The 18,895-nt window shown below is 40.7% G+C and overlaps 1 protein-coding gene across 1 annotated transcript; it reads left to right on the top strand.

Moving 5' to 3' along the window:
- The first annotated feature begins 1,738 nt into the window (after positions 1-1,738).
- SERINC1 (serine incorporator 1) lies at positions 1,739-18,692 on the top strand. The gene is made up of 10 exons (XM_053937756.1): positions 1,739-1,870; positions 7,454-7,615; positions 8,842-9,035; positions 11,857-11,936; positions 12,112-12,249; positions 13,534-13,703; positions 13,803-13,893; positions 15,175-15,316; positions 15,456-15,686; positions 17,122-18,692. Exons 1-10 carry the CDS (start codon positions 1,832-1,834, stop codon positions 17,258-17,260), a joined length of 1,386 nt encoding a protein of 461 aa, XP_053793731.1. The 5' UTR covers positions 1,739-1,831; the 3' UTR covers positions 17,261-18,692.
- Positions 18,693-18,895: the final 203 nt, after the last annotated feature.

The following is an 18,895-nucleotide window of genomic DNA, read 5'->3' on the forward strand; positions in this document are numbered from 1 at the left end:
AGAAGAGCACTCTGTGAAAATTGTGGGAATACTGAAGCGGAAAAAAATCAGTAGCTAATGAAAACTCATCTTTGAAGAAGATTAAGGGTTCCACAAAGGAGAGAGAATGGAGATTATGCATTCATCACAGGAAGCAAGCTGCAATGTTAGCTGTGAGCTGACGCTGCACCTCCAGGACCTCATAGCTACTGTGGTGGTGTTATGTGGGAGATGAACACAGCACACTTCACTGGCTCAAATCAGTGCACAAACCAAAGTGAACATTAAGAATTACCGTTCTTCATCTAGTGGCTGAACTAAAGGTATTCCAAAAATTTTCTATGTCCACTAATTCTGTGTACTTACCCTCCAAACAAATAGTTACAACCATTTTATTAATTATTACCAGTTTTTGTCACTAGACAATTGCAGCCTTAAACCTTCAGTCTGCAAAAATCCCTTCTTAGCCTTTTCTTTTCGTGTTTGATTTTGAAAATAGGATTGCCTTTAAAATCAATTACAAAGGATAGATTTAGCAACATCCATAGATAAATCCAATCTGACCCCAGCATGTAGTAGTGCAGTGAATCCTTCTTAAGTGTCTAGTTTTAGATCTTAAGACTTTTTACAAATGAAAGGGTTGTATTTTTCAGCTGAGATGGTATCGTTATTATTAATATTTTTTTAATAAATACATATATATTACAATGTCTATATTATTAAGTGTATTACCTACATTTTCTGGTCCTTGATTGATTTTTTTTTAAGATTTTTAGGCCCTACCTTTTCTTTCAGGACTATTTTTGTGGGCCTTTCCCTTTTTTGGGGCTGTGTTCATCTACTGTGATTAGTTACTAATTTCCATACAGTCTACATAACCCCAGCTACCATCTGTGCACACAGAGGGCGAGGGTCTGCACCTGGCCAGGGGTCTCTGTGACCAGAGTGTGACTTTTAATATTATTTAATATTTAATATTTAATATTATATTGGACATAGTTCAGCTATAGGACACATGGACATCAAATATTTCGCCAAGCTAATAATGTATCCATAGACGTGCATCAACACCATGATTTACTACATCCTTCAAGTTTATTAGCTCCCAGATGTCCTTGACTATCTGTTTTACTGACATACAACATTTTGCATTACTACATCTATGGAAGGGGCTAACAGTGGGCCTGTTAGCTAAAGGAGCAAGAAGAAGCTGATAAGGAGCTCTCTTCAAGGCTGTTACCAAGGAGCCTAAGAGAAGAGAGGAATTGAAGAAAGATGAGGAGGGAATTTTGCAGCTGGACAAGAAAGTTAGCTGAAGTCGCTGTTACTTTTCACCAACGGTGTTATGTTGAATTATTGTGGCCAGTAGTTAGGGTAGAAGTATAAATAATTCGAAAGTGTATAAAAGGTCAGCCATTTCCATAATAAAGAGTTGCCATCAGAAGACTGCTTAATGTATCTGCTTTGTGTCGTGACCGCCTCAACAACGACATACACCAGTTCACTACACCCTGACTTGCTACATCGACAGCTTACAACTAACAAGATTTAAGCTTTAGCTCCCGGATGCCCTTGGCTGACGGATGCTGGCTGCTGCTGTTCCCCTGGTTGGATCTCCTTTCCTGATTATTAGGGCTGAAGGCGTACAGAGCCCTGACCGCCAAGAACATCCCGGCTCCACAAAATCCCGGCCCGCTCCCGTGCGCCAGGAGGCCGCGGGGCAGCGCCAGGCCGGCAGTGACGTGCCCGCGCCGTCAGAGCGGCCGGAAGCGCCGCTGGGAGCAGTAAACAACGGCGTCGGGAGCCGCGGCCGCCGCTTCCATCTTGGAGGAGCCCGAGCCCACCTGGGACCATGGGCAGCGTCCTGGGCCTCTGCTCCATGGCGAGCTGGGTAAGGTGGACGCGGGCGGCGCGGGGGTTCCTCCCTGCCTTTCCCTGCCTGCCGCAGGCTCGGAGCCAGCGGCCGGTGCTTCCCCCCTCCTTCCCTCCCCACTCGGGCCTCGCCCGTCTCCCTCCGCGCCCGTGTCAGCCAGGGCGGCTGTGGCGCTGCCTCCCCTCCTCCTCCTGCGGCACGGGGAGGCTGCGGGCCCTTGTCTGGCCCCTTCCCGGCCCCGGCCGGGCTCTGTCCGCCCCGAGTGGCCGCGGCCCCCGCTCCGCCGGGCAGGGCTCTCTCCCCGCCGCGCTGGAGGGGGCGGGTCCCGCCGTGGTCCCTCTCTCGGGCTGCTCCCGGGATCCTCAAGGATCCGTCGGAGCCGTTTCGCCGGCGCTGTGGGGAGCTTCGTGCTTAGCCCAGACAGGCCGGCCTGCCGAGCTGCTGGGCGCCGCTTAATCCGCGTTGCTGTGCGGGAGGTGTTACGGTGCCCGCTGAAATCACCTCTCCCCAAATCTCTTAAGTTAGAGTCTGATCAAATGCTTTGAACTCCAGCGTTTCTTTCGGGAAAATCAAAACCCGCACGTTTCCCTGATTCTAATATTTGTATTTATTTAATTCCTATTTCTTACGGCTTTGTCTTGAGCAGCTCCACCCTTTGTAGCATCTTTGTCTCGCCGAGCCATCCTTTCCTCGCGGCACAGTAATCCGTGGTGATGTGTCACCACGTCAGGTGATTTTAGTTCATGGGAAGCAGTAGATTGAGATGGCATTAAGACTCTTGGCACGATGCAGGAAAGCAAAGAAGTTGGTAAAGAGTCTTCAACTGAGGCATTGATTTTTATCCCTAAGTGATATGTCTTTCCAAGTCTAGTCTGTATTGACACAATCAGGTGGTTTGTGTTACATGTTTGTTGTAAGAATGTCAGAGGGATTGTGAAAATCTGAATTTTTCATACCAAAAGTTTTTCGTACCATACATGAATTAAATTAAATTACCTATTATTAAAGCATTCATACACACACTTCTAGTGATACAACAAAACCTCATATTTAGCCAAGCTCCTATTTTTGTGATATCTGAATGTATGGGTTTTGGCTCCTCTAATACAGAGTGACCTTTAATTAAGAGAGATGATCCATAATCCCTTAGTCTCATGTACAAATTATATTAAATTATCATAGAATTGGAAAATCTGCATAAATTAACTTCCAGGCCGATATGCCTGTAAATAATCAACTAGAACACTGATAATAGCATTTTAACTAATTACTGTCAGGATTCATTTTGGTCTCATTAACATTTTAAATACTACTTAATGGTTTAGCCAGTTGGGCTTGAATTACTAACTGGATATAGTTAACAGTATTATTTTTAATTATTGTTAAATACTTAATGACATTGTGACTATAGGCTTTAATTTGAATACTTGAGTTAATATATACTGTGTTTCCAAGTTCATGAACAGCCTTTCTGACAACTGGTTGGCATTGGTAGTGTTTGAAGAACCCCTGTCTACTTGCTCTTGCTTGTTTGTTTCTCTACAGAGAAATTAAGCCTGTTAGATAAATGATTTGCATGAGATCATAATCTTAAATCAGATTTACTGTGAGTAGTTATCCCCTGTCCCTTCCTTTGAAGTGCCCAAACAAATCAGGCTGGGTAGTTTTTGTTAGTATTATTTTTCTCTTTCCCCTGATGGCTTTAAAGGGTTAATTTTCTTTGCACATTTAAAACCACAGCTAATCAGCACTTAAAACCTATACAGCAGTTCTGAACAGGAACTGGAATCTGTCCGCGCTGGTCTCTAGGGATGTGTCAGTACAAACTCTTTTGTGCCTCTGAGAAGGAAGCGCACACAGTGAGGGTGAGGGAGCCGCTGGCCCGGGTGCGGTGGGGTTGGTGTGGTGCAGGTGGCACGGCCGGCAGAGCTGCTGTGCCTGTGGGGACGCTGCTGTCAGCGTTGCTCCTCCGCAGGGCCACGTGTTGTGTGCGCTGTGCGGAGCCGTTCTGCTGGAGGCCCCCGCGTCAGGCCTCATGCCGTGCTTGTGTCCTCTGGGCTTTTGTGCTGTGTTACTGCCATGTGTTACTGCTCTGCGCTCCTGTGTGCTGATCAGGCAGTGCTTCAGGTTAGCATTTTTAGGAGCAAGGGGAGCCTGTCAGAGATGGGGCTGAGGCTAAAGCCATAAGAGCAGAGCCATCTCAGTAAAAGTCTTAGGCTCCCTGACAGCCTAGGTTGATAAGCACTGTTTTCCCTCTGCTGTGTCTTGCCTCTATTGTTCTCTTCTCTGAAACTGCTGAGCTGCTGTTTTGCTCTTTTAATATTCTCTCTCAAGGCAAAGGTCTTGATTAAGTCAGTGTCTATAAGCTTAAGAGTAGGGATGGTGTAGCTAAACCCTGACTAGGCCCATCAGGGGCTTAGTGTTTTTGCAGATAGTTAATTCAGTATATAATCATTTAGTCATTACTCCAGTAGGAAGATTATGTTTAATCTTAAAAACTTGTTCTGTGTGCATAAGGGGCAGTAAAATTTGTCCTTCCATGATTTTGTGGGGTTTTCTCTCCTTCAGGATACATCTTGTATGTGTTCCTCATGCAATTTCCACTGCCCTGGGGAATGAAGTGACTCCTTTAACAGGCATGAATTAACTTGTATGCCCTGCTGGCTGCTTCCAGAATAGGTGTGTGGGTTTGTCTTTTCTTATTTTGCCTTAGTAAACACCATTGAGCTGCTTATTTTTCCTCAAAAATGTAAAGGGATATGAGTTGGTAGGTAATTAAAGTTTCTGGAAGGCAATAGATTTTATTCAGTTGTGTCTGAATAACTTTTGTCTAAGCTTCCTTATGGAAGCAAATGAAAAAGTACTTGTGGAGTAACTTGTGGAGTAATCTGTGACTAAACTGAGTCACACTGGGGAGTTAAGCTTTGATGTCCATGGTAGTGTCTTGCTGTGTGTACTACTGAAATTTTTGTTGGAGGTGTACTTTAAATTTAGGAAGAAAGTGGCACAAACTTACCTTGTCTCCTGTATTGATAAGCTAAATTCCATGGGCTGAATGTTCCTTGGTCCCTGTTATTTTTGAAGTCTGTAGCAAGTAATTTTGCTGATAGTATAATACTATTTTGTTGGAATGGTATGTATTTTATTCTCTTTTGCCAAAGAGAAAATTGGACTGTAACATGATTCCTTTTTAAGTAGCCAGCTTGTATAAATAGTGTCATGTATCAACAGGTGTCTATTGTTCAGAGATGGATGTGCATGAGCTGTTTAGGGGCAAAACATTTTAAAAGCTGGTGTTGGCGCTCATTGAGGTGTATGGCCTCTCTTGAGGCACATTTTTTCCCAATGAGGTGGAGACAATCATCTTCATTTCAGTTACTGCAAGTCTCTCCTGTCCATAGAAGCATTCGTGCTTCTGCTTCCACTGAGGCAAGGAGCGAGTTGCTTGAGCTATTTAGGTATTTAGCAAACAGTGTAACACAGGGATTCCTTACAGAAGTGAATTTTCATAACAGGTGCTCCTGTCCCCACGTTTTCTGCAGCAGATGAGCCTGGATATATATGTTCTATTCTGCCAAACTCAACCTTTTATTCTACAGTATGTTTAGAAATATTAATGCAGACAGAATTAGTTGAAGAAAATAATTATTTGAACAGAGCACTGAGATTTTTCACTGGAAAGGTTATTTGTGCATGTAGGAAGTAGTGTAAGACCATAGTACTATAAAATTCTGATTTATTTGGAGATAATATTAGCCATACATTTCCTGCTTATGAAGCATAGATGTCCCTAGTGTAGTTGCTTGCAGTTGTAGAGCAGCCCCAAAGGTCCACCTACTCCATCTCTTAAGAAAAAGGGGGCCTGAGTGGGATGATCTGGTACCCTGTCCCGTTGCATCTTGAACACTGCCAGTGATGTAGACTCTACCATGTCCTTAGGGAGGTTGTTGCAGTGATTGGTTGATCTCAGTCTAAATAATTTCTGTATTATATTGAGATGAAACCTCCTATAATCAATGCCTTCATATTATTTCTGCTATACTGAGTGGAGGAGGAGGTCAAAAAGAGCAATATAATAACTTTTACATCCTAAAATACTTGTAATGAGAATCTGATTAGTTTCAGTGGTTTAGCAAGACAAATGTAATGGTGAAGTTTGCTAATTTAAAGATGCTTCTCTAGCGTAGTGGAGTGAAGATTGTTGGCTCCTTGGGAAGGAATACATGTGCCAAAAAGAATACAGGAAAGTTATTTAAAAGACGAAGTTTGTGGGTCCAGTGTGTGTCTGGTTGAAACTGTAAGGATGATATAATCAGCCTTTTCCCGAGGGCTTCTCAGGAGGCTGCCAGGAATGTTGTGGCAGTCTGTCTGCTTTTCCCAGCAACCCCTGGGGCTTCTCCGGTAGCAGCGGGCTGCTGGCATTTTTGGTTGTCCTATGACTAAACTGCTGAGAGCTCTATCTGACACATGCCTGTCATACTGGGTGATTGGCATGTCCTGGTCATGTGGCCTTGTAACTACTCCTGTCCTTACTGACCTGAGTGTCTCTCATGCAATGGTGGACACCTGTGGCTTTTGTCCCATGGTGGAAGTGTCCTTGGATGTGTGCTGAGGGAGATGCTGGGTTTTAACCCTGTTCTGTATCTTTGTGTGTCAGGGGTAGAATGGTTTGTTGTAGTTCAGAGAAGGGCAGTGATCATGCATTTTGATTGTACCTTTCCTCCTTTGGCTAATGTTTACTTGCAGGACCTTGCCTTTCTTTTACTTGCCAAATTGTCACTCGGCACATGGCAGAGAATTGTTCCCTGCTTCCCAACCCTTTCCTGTTGAAATAGCTCCCTTTTTTCTTCCCACAATTTTCTGTGTGAGAATTAAATATGGGTACATTTTGTCCTGTTTGTTTTTTTTTCCCCTTGTAGTATTACAACTGTACAGCATTCCATCCACTTCTGCTGTTGATATTTGGTATCAATAACACATGTACTGCATATCTTCTCTGTTCTTACTGTTTGTAACTTTACATTGCATAAGTTAATTTTGCAGACTAACAGAATTATGTGATATATGAGTAGCTGCTGATATGAAATAGTTTGCAACCTAAGATTTAGTCTCTATCTCCTGTTTTTTGTGTTTTGGAAATATTTATGGCCGCAGTGAGTATTTTATCCCAACTGTGCCAGGTGCTGAGAGTGTACCTACATGACCGTTGTACTGGTGTCTTTTTCCTATGGTGTGTTTGTTTATTCTCTGCAGTTGTGGAAGGGAGGATATAGTTGCTAACAAAAGCAATCCTTACATGTAATTTAGCTGAAATGAAATAAAATTCAAGAGAAAAAATGAGCCTGAATCCAGTCTTTATTTCTTCTGAATGGCGAAGTGATTACTTCTGGCATAGCACTAATTTCACTGTGCAGCAGCACATCGGGAAGTGCTGTTGTTTGGTGGCTCTGTAATGTGTTGCAGTGACTTACTCTGTACCAGTGGTGGGATGCACAGGAAAGTAATTTTCTATCACATCTGATGATCTGCATAGCCTGATTAAATATTGAAATCTAGTAATCCAAAGCTTTTTAAATAATTCATGTTCTGTCTTTTTGTCAGATACCATGCTTGTGTGGAAGTGCCCCATGCCTGCTTTGTCGATGCTGCCCCAGTGGAAACAACTCCACCATAACTCGACTGATTTATGCCTTCTTTTTGCTTCTTGGCGTGAGCGTTGCCTGTGTGATGCTAATACCAGGCATGGAAGAGCAGCTGAAGAAGGTCAGCATTTATTGCTAGCATATTTGGTAGGACAAATGTCATAAATAATAGTAATTGACATTTTGAAAAGCGTGGATTTAATTTGGAAATACATTGTTTTGCTACCAGCTGTGCTTCACAGTCACCATTAATTTATTTGTAAGTCAAAGAAGTTGTGGGACGATCCCTCTATAGATGAAAAGCACTCTTTTGAGTGAAATATTTTTCACTCGTCATAGTAGTGTGTTTTCCACCCAGGGAATTAGGAAGTGTTCGTAGGATCTTACAGTTTATTAGCTATATGAAGATGCGATATAAAATTGGAGAGTGATAATGTGAGTTGTAGTAGAGCTTACAGGTTGCATGTACTTCAGTTCTGTTTTGCAGTGTTTATTTTTTTTCAGTAGATAGTAGCTTTGGTTAGGCATGATTTTTATGTCTTTTTCCCCCAAATGATTCATCTGTAAATGTGTATTGTAGGTTGGTATAGTTACCACATTAGAGCTTCAGTGAGAGCCATGTTAGTCACCTAGGAAAGAAAATTACAGCCTTCTGAGAATGATTTGACTTCTGAAAGATGTTGCTCACGTCCTGGTAGTGACTGGAGAGAATGTTCTCAGCTGTTTCGTATGGAAATTACAAATACATCTAATTGATGGTGATGGCACTTTTTTGGGAAAGGCTGTTTTAAAGAGATGTAAGCAGGCTGCCACCTCCTAGTTATGTCATAAGCCTGATAGTAACTGTCAAGTCAAATTTACCAGTTCCCAGATCTTTGATTATCTCTTGATTCAGATCAACAAGGGAAAACTGCATTTCTTTGAGAAGCTTTGAAATTACTAATAGCACAAAAAAAACTGGTAATAAGATCCCTGTCCCGTTCATGGAAACATTCAAGATCAGGTGGGATGGGGCCTTGAGCAACTTGATGTAGTTGAAGATGTCCTTGCCCATGGCAGAGGGGTTAGTCTAGGTGAGCTTTAAAGGTCTTCTCCAACCCAAACTATTCTGTGGAAAGATTTATTTTATTTTATTGTGCCTTTGCTGGACTTTTTGTCCTTGCATGTGTTTGATATCCTAGTTGGACTGTAGATAATGATGCGGTCCTTCAATATCATATTTTCTCACAGTGTTAATAGTTACATAATGTTAGAATATTAATGAATTGTGTATTGGAAATTTATTAATATACATTTACTGACAGGAGGTCTTTTAAAGATGAGTGATATGTCTTGTATTTATCACAGATTCCTGGATTTTGTGATGGAGGGTTGGGAACAAGTATTCCTGGTGTGCAGGGCCACGTGAACTGTGATGTCCTGGTTGGCTACAAGGCCGTGTACCGTGTGTGCTTTGGCATGGCCATGTTCTTCCTTCTCTTCTCCTTGCTGATGATCAAAGTGAAGAGCAGCAATGACCCCAGAGCAGCAGTGCACAATGGGTAAGATGCAGAAATGAGTGCTGAGATGAGTTAGTGATTAATTTTTGTTTCATTCCAGAGAAAATTTTTCAAGAAATAAAAATATTTAAGAGCCTCATCTGAATTATATTCCTCTTAACTTTGAAGTTTATAAGAACTTTTATTCTTTTCTGAACAGTTTTCTTCTAAAGGTTATAGTGGTTACACATATATATCCATATAGATGTATATAATCTATCTTTTCTCTTTCTGCTATCTTTTCAGTTGCCCCTCTGCAAAAAGAAATGAATTATGTATCTAGTTTCTGAGCTTTCCAGTGGATTTTCGTTTGTATTTCATTTTAGTTAGGATTATCAGATGGAAGAATATAGTGGAATTTCAGCTTTTATATTGACACAAGTGGTAGTTTTCATCCAAGTTCTGCCTATGTGTAATGTAGCTCCTTGAACCAAGGAAATGTAAACATTTGTGAGAGAACATGGTGCTAAAAAGCCTAAAACCATTTATGATGCCTAATCTTGGTGGTCACAGTGATTGCTTAGACTACTGCTTTTTAGAGGCGACTGTATTTAACAAAAGCTGTAAACAGCTAAGCCAAAAAATTTTATTTTATATTCAGTATAGTAGGATTAAACATGTCTAGCATAAAACAAGAAAAAGCTTCAAATTATTTCTGTAGGGGAAAATAATTAAGACTGAGCAGAATATTGCTTGGTTTAGTTTGGGGTTTTTTTGATCTAAAGAAAAAGAGAGTACAGTATTAAGATCTGTTAGCAAGAGTAACTCAATTCAGCCTTTCCCTCCACCCTGCTTTGTTCAGGAGAACATGCTAGTTGCAAGCAAGAAGTGGATCAGCTACACTGTATATCAGAATGTATCTGTTGTTTTTCTTTTTTTTTTTTTTTTTTTTTTTTTTTTTTTTTCAGAAAAAGGCACATGGTGATTTTACATGATGAAGAATGTTTTTTAACTAAATTTTTTCTTAAGTGTTTGGGATCTTCTTGATAACCTTATTTGGAGTTGTGCTCTCCAATACAAATTTAGGTACTGTTTATGCAACCCATAGCAGTTTGCTCTTCTTAGCTAATCTAACATCAGCACTAGGATAAAAGGAAAAAATAATGCTATTTAACTGTTGCTGGTAAAATATTTAATAACATTACTTTAAACACTTCTGTAATAACTCATTGCTTCAATAATATGTGTTACAGTGAGCTTTATGAAAAGCTTTATTTCTTTTGATTTTTGAAATTGTCTGTATGTTCAGTAATATTTTGAGATGTAATCTTTTTGTCAGTGATTTGAAATATTCAGAATACTAGGTTTTTGCTTATATGTGTACTAACTTTTTCATGCTCGCATGCAAGTTAAGCCCAGTAATACAATCTAGTGCCAATATTCACCTTCTCTGCTTTTTTAATGGCAGTCAGAGTGGTTTCTTCTTCTTCTTAGGTTTATGATCACAACAGAAAAAAATCAATTATGATGTATCTATGAGGTAGTTGCTGGCTTGTACAGAATGCACAGCATATTTCAGATGACTATTGTTTTCAGTTGTGGAATGGGGTAGAGCAGTAAGATCCCTTTAAAAAGTCTAGAATTTGAGACTAAATATATGCAAACTTGAACCCATTTCTATTTCTATAATTGAGAATGACATTGATTTAAAAAAGTGGATTCTAAAACTACTTTTAGTGGGGTTTGTATTGCACTGTAAATGTTACAACTTAATTCAACTTTCAGACTGGATTTTGTCACTTCTCTATATCCTAGGAAATTAGTCCATTTTGTTCTGTAGTCTACACTTCTGTCATCTCACATGGTTCCTCTCCACACAACTGGAACTTGTTCTTCTGGTATCCATCACTTGATTGGAGAGATTAAACTTGTTCAAAGTATGGGAAGAAATGGGAAAAGATAGAAAACTTGAAAAACTGACAAGTGTTTGACATTGTGGGTGTGTGGTATATATCTTTGTGCTGTTACATTTAGTTTTGAAGTGCATGTAGATGGCATCATGCCTGTTTTTGGAGCTGCCTGTCACTGGATCAGAAAAAATAGTCTTTACCTCCTTACAGTTTTGTTGGCATAACAGTTTGAAGTTCTCTATGCAGGGTATATTTATACAATTAGTATTTGGGGTGAGGTTGGTGTACCTTTGGTGAAGGATGCTCCCTTGTATGCTTTCTGGAAACATCTGATGTCTTTTCATGGTCTGTGAATGCATATATTTTACTGGAAGAAAAATTCCAACAACACTGCCCTGAAACAGGGACTTGGAACTTGATTGTGTCTTTTCTGTGCAGGATAAATGTTTTGCTTTTTTTTTTGTGATAAATCCTCATCAGCTGTAGGCCTAAAGAATCTGAAGTTGGGTGGGTTTGTATGTTTCTCTCATGTAGGAAGTGAACTAACACTGGTAGGGAGCTCCAGCATAATATTTTATGTCATTGTAGGCAACAATCAGATCTTTGATATTAAAAGTAGGAAGGGATTTTTTAACCCATTTTTCTGATATGCAGACAATCCAACAATCTCACTGCTCTGGTTTAAAACATTCTTAGGAAGAAAAAAGCAGCTCACAATTGGCGTAATTTGTCATTCACAAGTAAGAAGATACCTCTGGAAAATGTGTCAAACTCTGTGTCAGTCTAGCACAGTTTTAAGCATAATTTTTTGGAGAACACAAGTCTTGGGCAGATAAAATTTTTATCCTGCTTCAAATGAGGCAAGTTAAGAATGAGAAAATAAAAGAAAAAAACCCCAACTCTTAAAGATGTGTATTTTATGTGTGAATTAGACTAGACTTAACAGTTGCCTTATATTTTTTATTTCCCTTTAGATTCTGGTTCTTTAAATTTGCGACGGCACTTGCAATTAGTGTTGGAGCTTTCTTCATACCAGAGGGACCATTTACAACTGGTGAGGGAATATTGTCTTCCTCTGTATCATTGTGCAATCATACTTAGTTTTAAATAAAGTGCATGTTGATGTCATGCAGCTGTGTAACTGTAGTGCTTCTCTGTATTTAGGGACACTATGATGGGGGGTAAATCACCTATGGTTCCTAACTGGTTTTGTTTTGCTTCTCTTCTAGTGTGGTTTTATGTAGGTATGGCTGGAGCATTCTGCTTTATTCTTATTCAGCTGGTCTTGCTTATTGACTTTGCCCATTCCTGGAATGAATCTTGGGTTGAAAAAATGGAGGAAGGAAACTCAAGATGCTGGTATGCAGGTAAGGAGGGACTGTACTACAGTCAAGTTTTACATTTAATTTAATGTGCATTGTGTTTAATAAGTTACTCACGGAATAGTTCATTTTACCAGTGCAGAAAGGGCTGCTTCATGCATAAGTATCATTTTCTCAGATGTGTAGTTCAGCTCATTGATGTCCTTCTGTTATCAAGTTAAATAAGGGGAAGCAGGGAGAGGTGCAGCAACCTTTGAGTAGTAAGATCTGTTCCCTGGGAGCAGGGCATGAGTTTCACACAATCACAACCACTGCTGTGGTTGGAAGGGACCACAGCAGCTCATCTGATCCAGCCTCCCAGCTGAGGCAGGGTCATCCTGGAGCACACATGGCACAGAATTATGTCCAGATGGTTCTTGAGTGTCTCCAGTGAGGGAGACTCTAAAACCTCTCTGGGCAATCTATTCCAGGGTGCAGTTATACACAAAGTAAAGAAGTTCTTCCTCATTTTCAGGTGGAGCGTTCTGTGCATCATGATATCAGAGAAGTGGCAATTGCAGCTTTTTGGGGTTTTTGTTTTGTTTTATTTTTTGGCTTGGTTTTGGTGTTGGTTTTTTTTTAATCCTTTTGTTTGTTTGTTTGTTTGTGGGGGGTTTTTTTTGTTTGTTTGTTTGTTTTTTTTTTTTTTGTTTTTTGCAGCCTCAGGTTTTGCTAGCCCTTCAGTGCTGATTAAAAACAAAGTAACCTGCTAGTGCATCATGTTGAGTAGAATCATCTCAAACAACTGTTTTTTCTGGTTGCCAGTCATTTTTTGAAGGTATATGCTGACTGAAAGGTCAGGGTAGTGAAGGAGAGTAAAGTCATCTCACTGGAAAAATGTTATTTTAATAAAGTGTTTCAGATGTGATAATTTAGGTGTTTCAAAAGACAGCATGGCCTGTCTTCATTCAGTGGCCACTTCTCTATTTAGTGTTTTTACTAAGATGTAATTTGGAAATGAGATTTTGTTTTAGCCTCTGTTGGACAAGTATTTCTTCAGTTTCTTTTTTAAGCTGTTAGCCAAGGAGTGTCCAGTACAACTGTGTTCCTTTATCTTCCTTGCTCTTCCAGGTTGCTGTTGGAGCACTGGAGAATCAAGCATGGCTTCAGGATTCCCATGTATTGTTTCTTTTTAATACTTCACAGGCTATTTGAGAACTTCTTTTACATTTCAGTGCCCAGAACTCTTGTCGTATATTGTATCCCACACTTATAGTATCATGTAGTATCATTCCAATTGTAGTAGTCCTTGTTATTAACCAATTTAACTATGGTTTTGTTTCTTCACAGCTCTGCTCTCAGCTACAGCTGTCAACTATCTACTGTCTCTAGTAGCTATTGTCTTGTTTTATGTTTATTACACTCATCCAGAAGGTTGTTCTGAGAACAAGACATTCATCAGTGTTAATATGCTCCTGTGCATTGGTGCTTCTGTAATGTCAATTCTGCCAAGGATTCAGGTATGATTTTAATTCTGTTGCCTCTTGTGTTTTCAAAATATAAATGTGCCTACAACTTTTGATTGCCTAACTTCCCTGTTTTGTAACTCCTTTGTGTAGGAATCGCAGCCAAGGTCTGGTTTGCTGCAGTCTTCAGTGATCACAATTTACACAATGTATTTGACTTGGTCAGCCATGACCAATGAGCCAGGTAAGTGTAGTAGCAATGTAGAGCTTTTTGGGTAACTCGTTCAGCAATAAATTGTACTTACACCTCTTTTGCAAGGCAGCATTAGAACAGGGTAATAGAATGTGCGTGTGGTGGGGTTTAGCTACATGTGCTGCTAGGAGCCCACTCTCCTGAGGGGTAGGAAGGGATATGCAGCAGTGAGGGAGGGCAGGGTCTGCATGGCTGGTCCAGGCAAGCTCTCTTGAAGGGGAGAGGGAAGCAGAGAGCCACTTCTTCCAGGGTGTGTTCACCTTTTCCTCCCCCCAAAGCCATGCTCCCAGCAGTGATGTAGGAGGTATAAAACAGCAACCTGGCCTTGCCCACACATCTCTGAGCTTTTCCCCCTCTGCAACCAGCATACTAAAATAATGTCTTTTCCCCCTCTTGGCATGTAAGAATTTATGCTCTTTACTGGCAGAACTGCAGTATTCTAAAGCTTATATTTTGCAGATCAGTGCAACTCCCCTGAGGAGTCTAGGACTTTGATCTCTGTACCAGGTTTCACATTTCTTAGGTGACCAAGATGCTACTTGAGGATTTATAACAAGTATTAATAAATGTTGTTAATGTCTATTTTGTCTGGAAACAGTTGATTGCTTCTAAAAATAAATAAGTGTAGAAATTCTGATTATTAAAATGAATCACCAGATATTGATTTTAGTAGTTTTAATTGGGTCTCTGACCCTTTTATCTTAGCTATGGACAATCTTCTGTGCTTCTGTGTCATGGAATACATGAGTCATCTAATTCAGGCAGTGATTATGGGAAAATAAGATTGTGTACTACTTTCAGCTGTTTCATCAGTGTTACCTGTGGATGCTGTGGGTTGGGAACCACTTATAATAAATAACTGACTTACTGTCAGGGAATTGTTTTCCAATTCTGGGCTGACTTGGGTATCCCATCTATAGAATATGTTTGTCAAACTTGTTTCCTACCAGTAGAATTTCTGAAGTTTATTATGCAGAAATTTCTGTTTTGTTGCATCTAATTATGTCCGATGGAATAGTAAAGCAGTTGATGCATATCTTACATAAGTTCAGAATCCTTTTATCTGCTTGAAGAGACAGATTTTTATGCCATATACTGTCATTTCCCTCCCCTAGAGAGATTCAGTAGGCTAAAAATAAATTCAAATTTTACTTCAAGACTGTCACAGTCACGAAGTTCCTTTCTATTTCTGTGTATTCAGCATGAAAATATGTTATTAAATATTTGTCCTGTTCTTGTTTTATATAAGTTCTAATGCAGTTTCCCTCACAGACAGGCGCTGTAACCCCAGTCTGCTGAGCATCATTGGTTACAACAGCACCACCATTCCAACCCAAGGTCAGGTAGTGCAGTGGTGGGATGCACAAGGGATTGTAGGACTGGTTTTGTTTCTGCTGTGTGTTCTCTATTCAAGGTAAGATTCCTTAAGAAAAATGCATTAATTTGTATCACTTCTTATTGTTGGATACTAAATTGGATTTATTTATTGGATTTATGTATTTTTTATTTATTTATTTGGGTAACTGTGCCGTGTCCTTTTCTGTTATATCCAGCATCCGGACATCCAACAACAGCCAGGTTAACAAGCTGATGCTGACCAGTGATGAGTCAACACTGATAGAGGATGGAATGCCCAGGAGTGATGGCTCCCTTGATGATGGAGATGATGTTCATCGAGCTATAGATAATGAGAGGGATGGAGTTACTTACAGTTACTCCTTCTTCCACTTCATGCTTTTCCTGGCATCACTGTATATCATGATGACACTTACCAACTGGTACAGGTATTTACATTTGATTAGATGTTGTGCTGATAATGAGCATACAAGAGACCATCTCTTGCTGGACAAAGAGGCACAAGTTGCATGCTCTGGAATGTAGGTCTTGAGTGGGCCTTCTCAAGGAAGTGTATCTGAAAACTGTAGCCAAGCTTGTTCACAGGTGCCTGTCATTTTTTCTAGGATGATTCTTATAATTCACAGAACTGCTGAAATACATCCTGCTAAAGTGAACAGGATCGTGTCTTAAATTATATAACAAAAATAAGTAAACACTAGGCCCATGTCTAGTACAGAGAGCTAGAAAAAGGACATGTTATTTCAACAGGTCAAGGGGAAGGTGTTTCTTCCCAACTCCTCCAGTTCTGATGCTTCCCAGTACAAGAGAGACATGGACATACTGGAGAGAGTCCAGTGAAGGGCCACGAAGATGATGAAGGGACTGGAGCATATGTGATATGAGGAGAAACTGAGAGAGCTGGGACTGTTCAGCTTGGAGAAGGCCCAAGGGGTGTCTCACCACTGTGTATAAACACCTGAAGCAGGTGTGCAAAGAGGATGGAGCCAGGACTTCTCAGTGGTGCCCAGTGACACGGCCAGAGGCAAAGGTCCCAAACTGGGACACAGGCGGTTCCCTCTGAACATAAAGAAACACTTCTCCATTACTAGGGTGACTAGTACTGGCACAGGGGAAGTTGTGGAGCTTCCATTCTTGAAGATACTTCAAAACCATCTGCAGCTGGATTTAGGGTCCCCACTGGAACAGTGGAGCTGGACTAGAGAACCTTCAGTGGTCTCTTCCAAGCACAGCTATTCTCTGACCAGGCTTGGTGGAAGGAAATTATGTTGTCTGATCCTTGAAAAAAATCCTCACAATAAAATAGTCCTCCTGTGTGTGAATTGTTGCTAACAGCTAGATCAGATGTTCTTTAGAATTAAAAAATACAACTTAAGGTCTCTACTTACTTGGCAAAGAACAAAGCAACACTAAAAGGTACTTCCTTCAGCAATAACTGTTAATTGATAGTCCTGCTGTGAAACTGATTTGTCGCTCTACTTGGGTCCAATATGACATCAAGATTATTAATTTCTCTAGGTGGTGTCCTTTGGCAAGGCAAAATACATTCTTCTTATCTCTTAAGTGCTATCCATTTACTGCCTTTCTGCAGATTTGTTAAAGAATCCTTGCAATTCTGCTTTTTGGCAGCTTCTCATACTGAATATTTTTTGTGCTGTTGTTGTTCTTCCACCTCCTGTGACACTTACTTCAAAGTGGTGTTCTTATACAGACTGGTGTGAACTGCCTGGGAGAAGGGTCCTTTGATGTGTGAATTGAGAATGATCTCCTGTGAAAACAGTGTTGAAGGGTAGCTTAGAACCACAAATATGTTATATTGAAAAGAACTTGCAAATTATCCTTTTCCTTTTCCTTGGTTCACAGTCCGGATTCTTCTTATGAGACAATGACCAGCAAGTGGCCATCTGTGTGGGTGAAGATCTCTTCCAGCTGGATTGGCATCGTGCTGTACGTGTGGACTCTGGTGGCTCCGCTGGTTCTCACCAACCGCGACTTTGACTGAGCTGTGCTGCTCTGGAGAGAGGCTGTGTTAGCGCCACATGTCCCTGAAACAAACAGTATTCCGGGTAATAGTGCGGGTGTAAATACATGTGTGTGTGCTGTCCAGGTAGTATTCCCTGCTTTATCCTGCATGATTACCTTGAATCATGTCTTGTCATTTCAGTAAATGACTTTTTCTAGCTGAGCTCAATGGTAATTGCTGTAATGATGGTTTTCATAGGATTACTCCTAGTTTGAGTGCTTTGGGAGCACAAGATGTAAGATCAAGAGCTTTTGGAAGTGTGTTTTTTTCCCCTCAGTTGCATTAAATGGTTGTAGGAAAAAAAGTGCAAGTGTTAATTAGGGTAATTAAACAGTGCTAGGTCAGGCTTTGCAAGTGAAGAAGGGTCTGCCTTTGATGATCCCTGTTGCCTTGATTCCAAAATAAGCCTTGAGTAAGTGTTGTTAGACTCAAAGTGGAGCACTTTGGCGTTCACTGGACATCTTGCAGCACTTTTGACACTACTAGCCTGACCTTTGCTGTGCCGAGGGCAGCAGTACCTTCAGCACAGATGTGAGGAGGGAAACTTGCACCTGGAGCTGCAGAGGAGCCAGTCCAGTGTGTCCCATTGCACGCAGGAGGACAGGCACCCTGGGGGGAAATACCCTGGTGTAAATGCTCAGAAGCATGTTTTTAAGGCACCTGTTTACAACGTGCATCTACATAGTATTATTGGTTTCTTAAGTAGTTTAAGTAGCATAGCTGTGCTGTAATTTATTGCTGTTTTGTGTGCCACTTCCTTGGCTACGCTACAATCATGAAGTTTGCAAGGAGCCGAGTCATAAAAGCTGTGTAAGCCCTTTGGAGGAATTGAGTATTGTGATTAAAAAAAAAAAAAGTGAAGAAAATGGAGCACTGAAGTTACAATAACTGAAGGAGGTGGTTTGCATTTACTGAGGCTTCAACTGAAAGGTTTCTTAAATTATTTGGGGCTCTGAATCTTGAAATCTTTTACTGTATTAGGTATTTTGCTTGTTGTCCATTGCCAGAGATGGACTTGAGCCTAGAAAGTCTAAATCTAGGCATAGTTCCTGTGCAGTTAGGAAACCTTAAAATGCTTTTGTGCTTGCTGCTTTGTAACTGAAGTACATAAGCTGCATAATTTCTCTGTTACTTGCTACAACTTGAGCCTAGAGCAGCCTGACTGGAGTGACCCTGGAGCCTGCAGCAGATGTCATGCTCATCCCTTTCCGTGGTGTTTGTAATTGTGACTTCCTGTTGCTATTCTCTGAAGCTTTTAATTCTGCACCTGAACACTGACATTTTACTGCAAAAAGTCTGACATGTCAAGTCAAATTTGAGACAGTAATGGAAGGATTAGTAAAGGCTTGTAATAATTTGGAATATGTTGTTACCTTATTAATAAATAAATTTGGATGAAGATGTCCCGTGACTTCTGACGTCTCATGGTGCTGCCAGATGTTGGTTATTGCAAGGGTTTGTGTAACCTTCTCATCCCCTCTTCTGGGAAATACTGTGTAGCACTGTCAGGTTCTGAGAAGAGCTGACAGTGCTGCAGTGCACACCTGTGAACTCCTGGCTCTTTTGGGAGGTCACAGGTAACCCCCTGGGTGAAGTCCTCTGACAGTTCTATGC

This window comes from Vidua chalybeata, chromosome 3 (assembly GCF_026979565.1).
Source record: "Vidua chalybeata isolate OUT-0048 chromosome 3, bVidCha1 merged haplotype, whole genome shotgun sequence".
Taxonomy (NCBI): Eukaryota; Metazoa; Chordata; class Aves; order Passeriformes; family Viduidae; genus Vidua; species Vidua chalybeata.

Coding starts and splice junctions, on each gene's coding strand:
- SERINC1 (XM_053937756.1), top strand. CDS start 1,832: ATGGGCAGCGTCCTGGGCCTCTGCTCCATGGCGAGCTGG. Junction 13,704..13,802: donor CAATTCTGCCAAGGATTCAG/GTATGATTTTAA, acceptor TCCTTTGTGTAG/GAATCGCAGCCAAGGTCTGG. Junction 13,894..15,174: donor AGCCATGACCAATGAGCCAG/GTAAGTGTAGTA, acceptor TTTCCCTCACAG/ACAGGCGCTGTAACCCCAGT.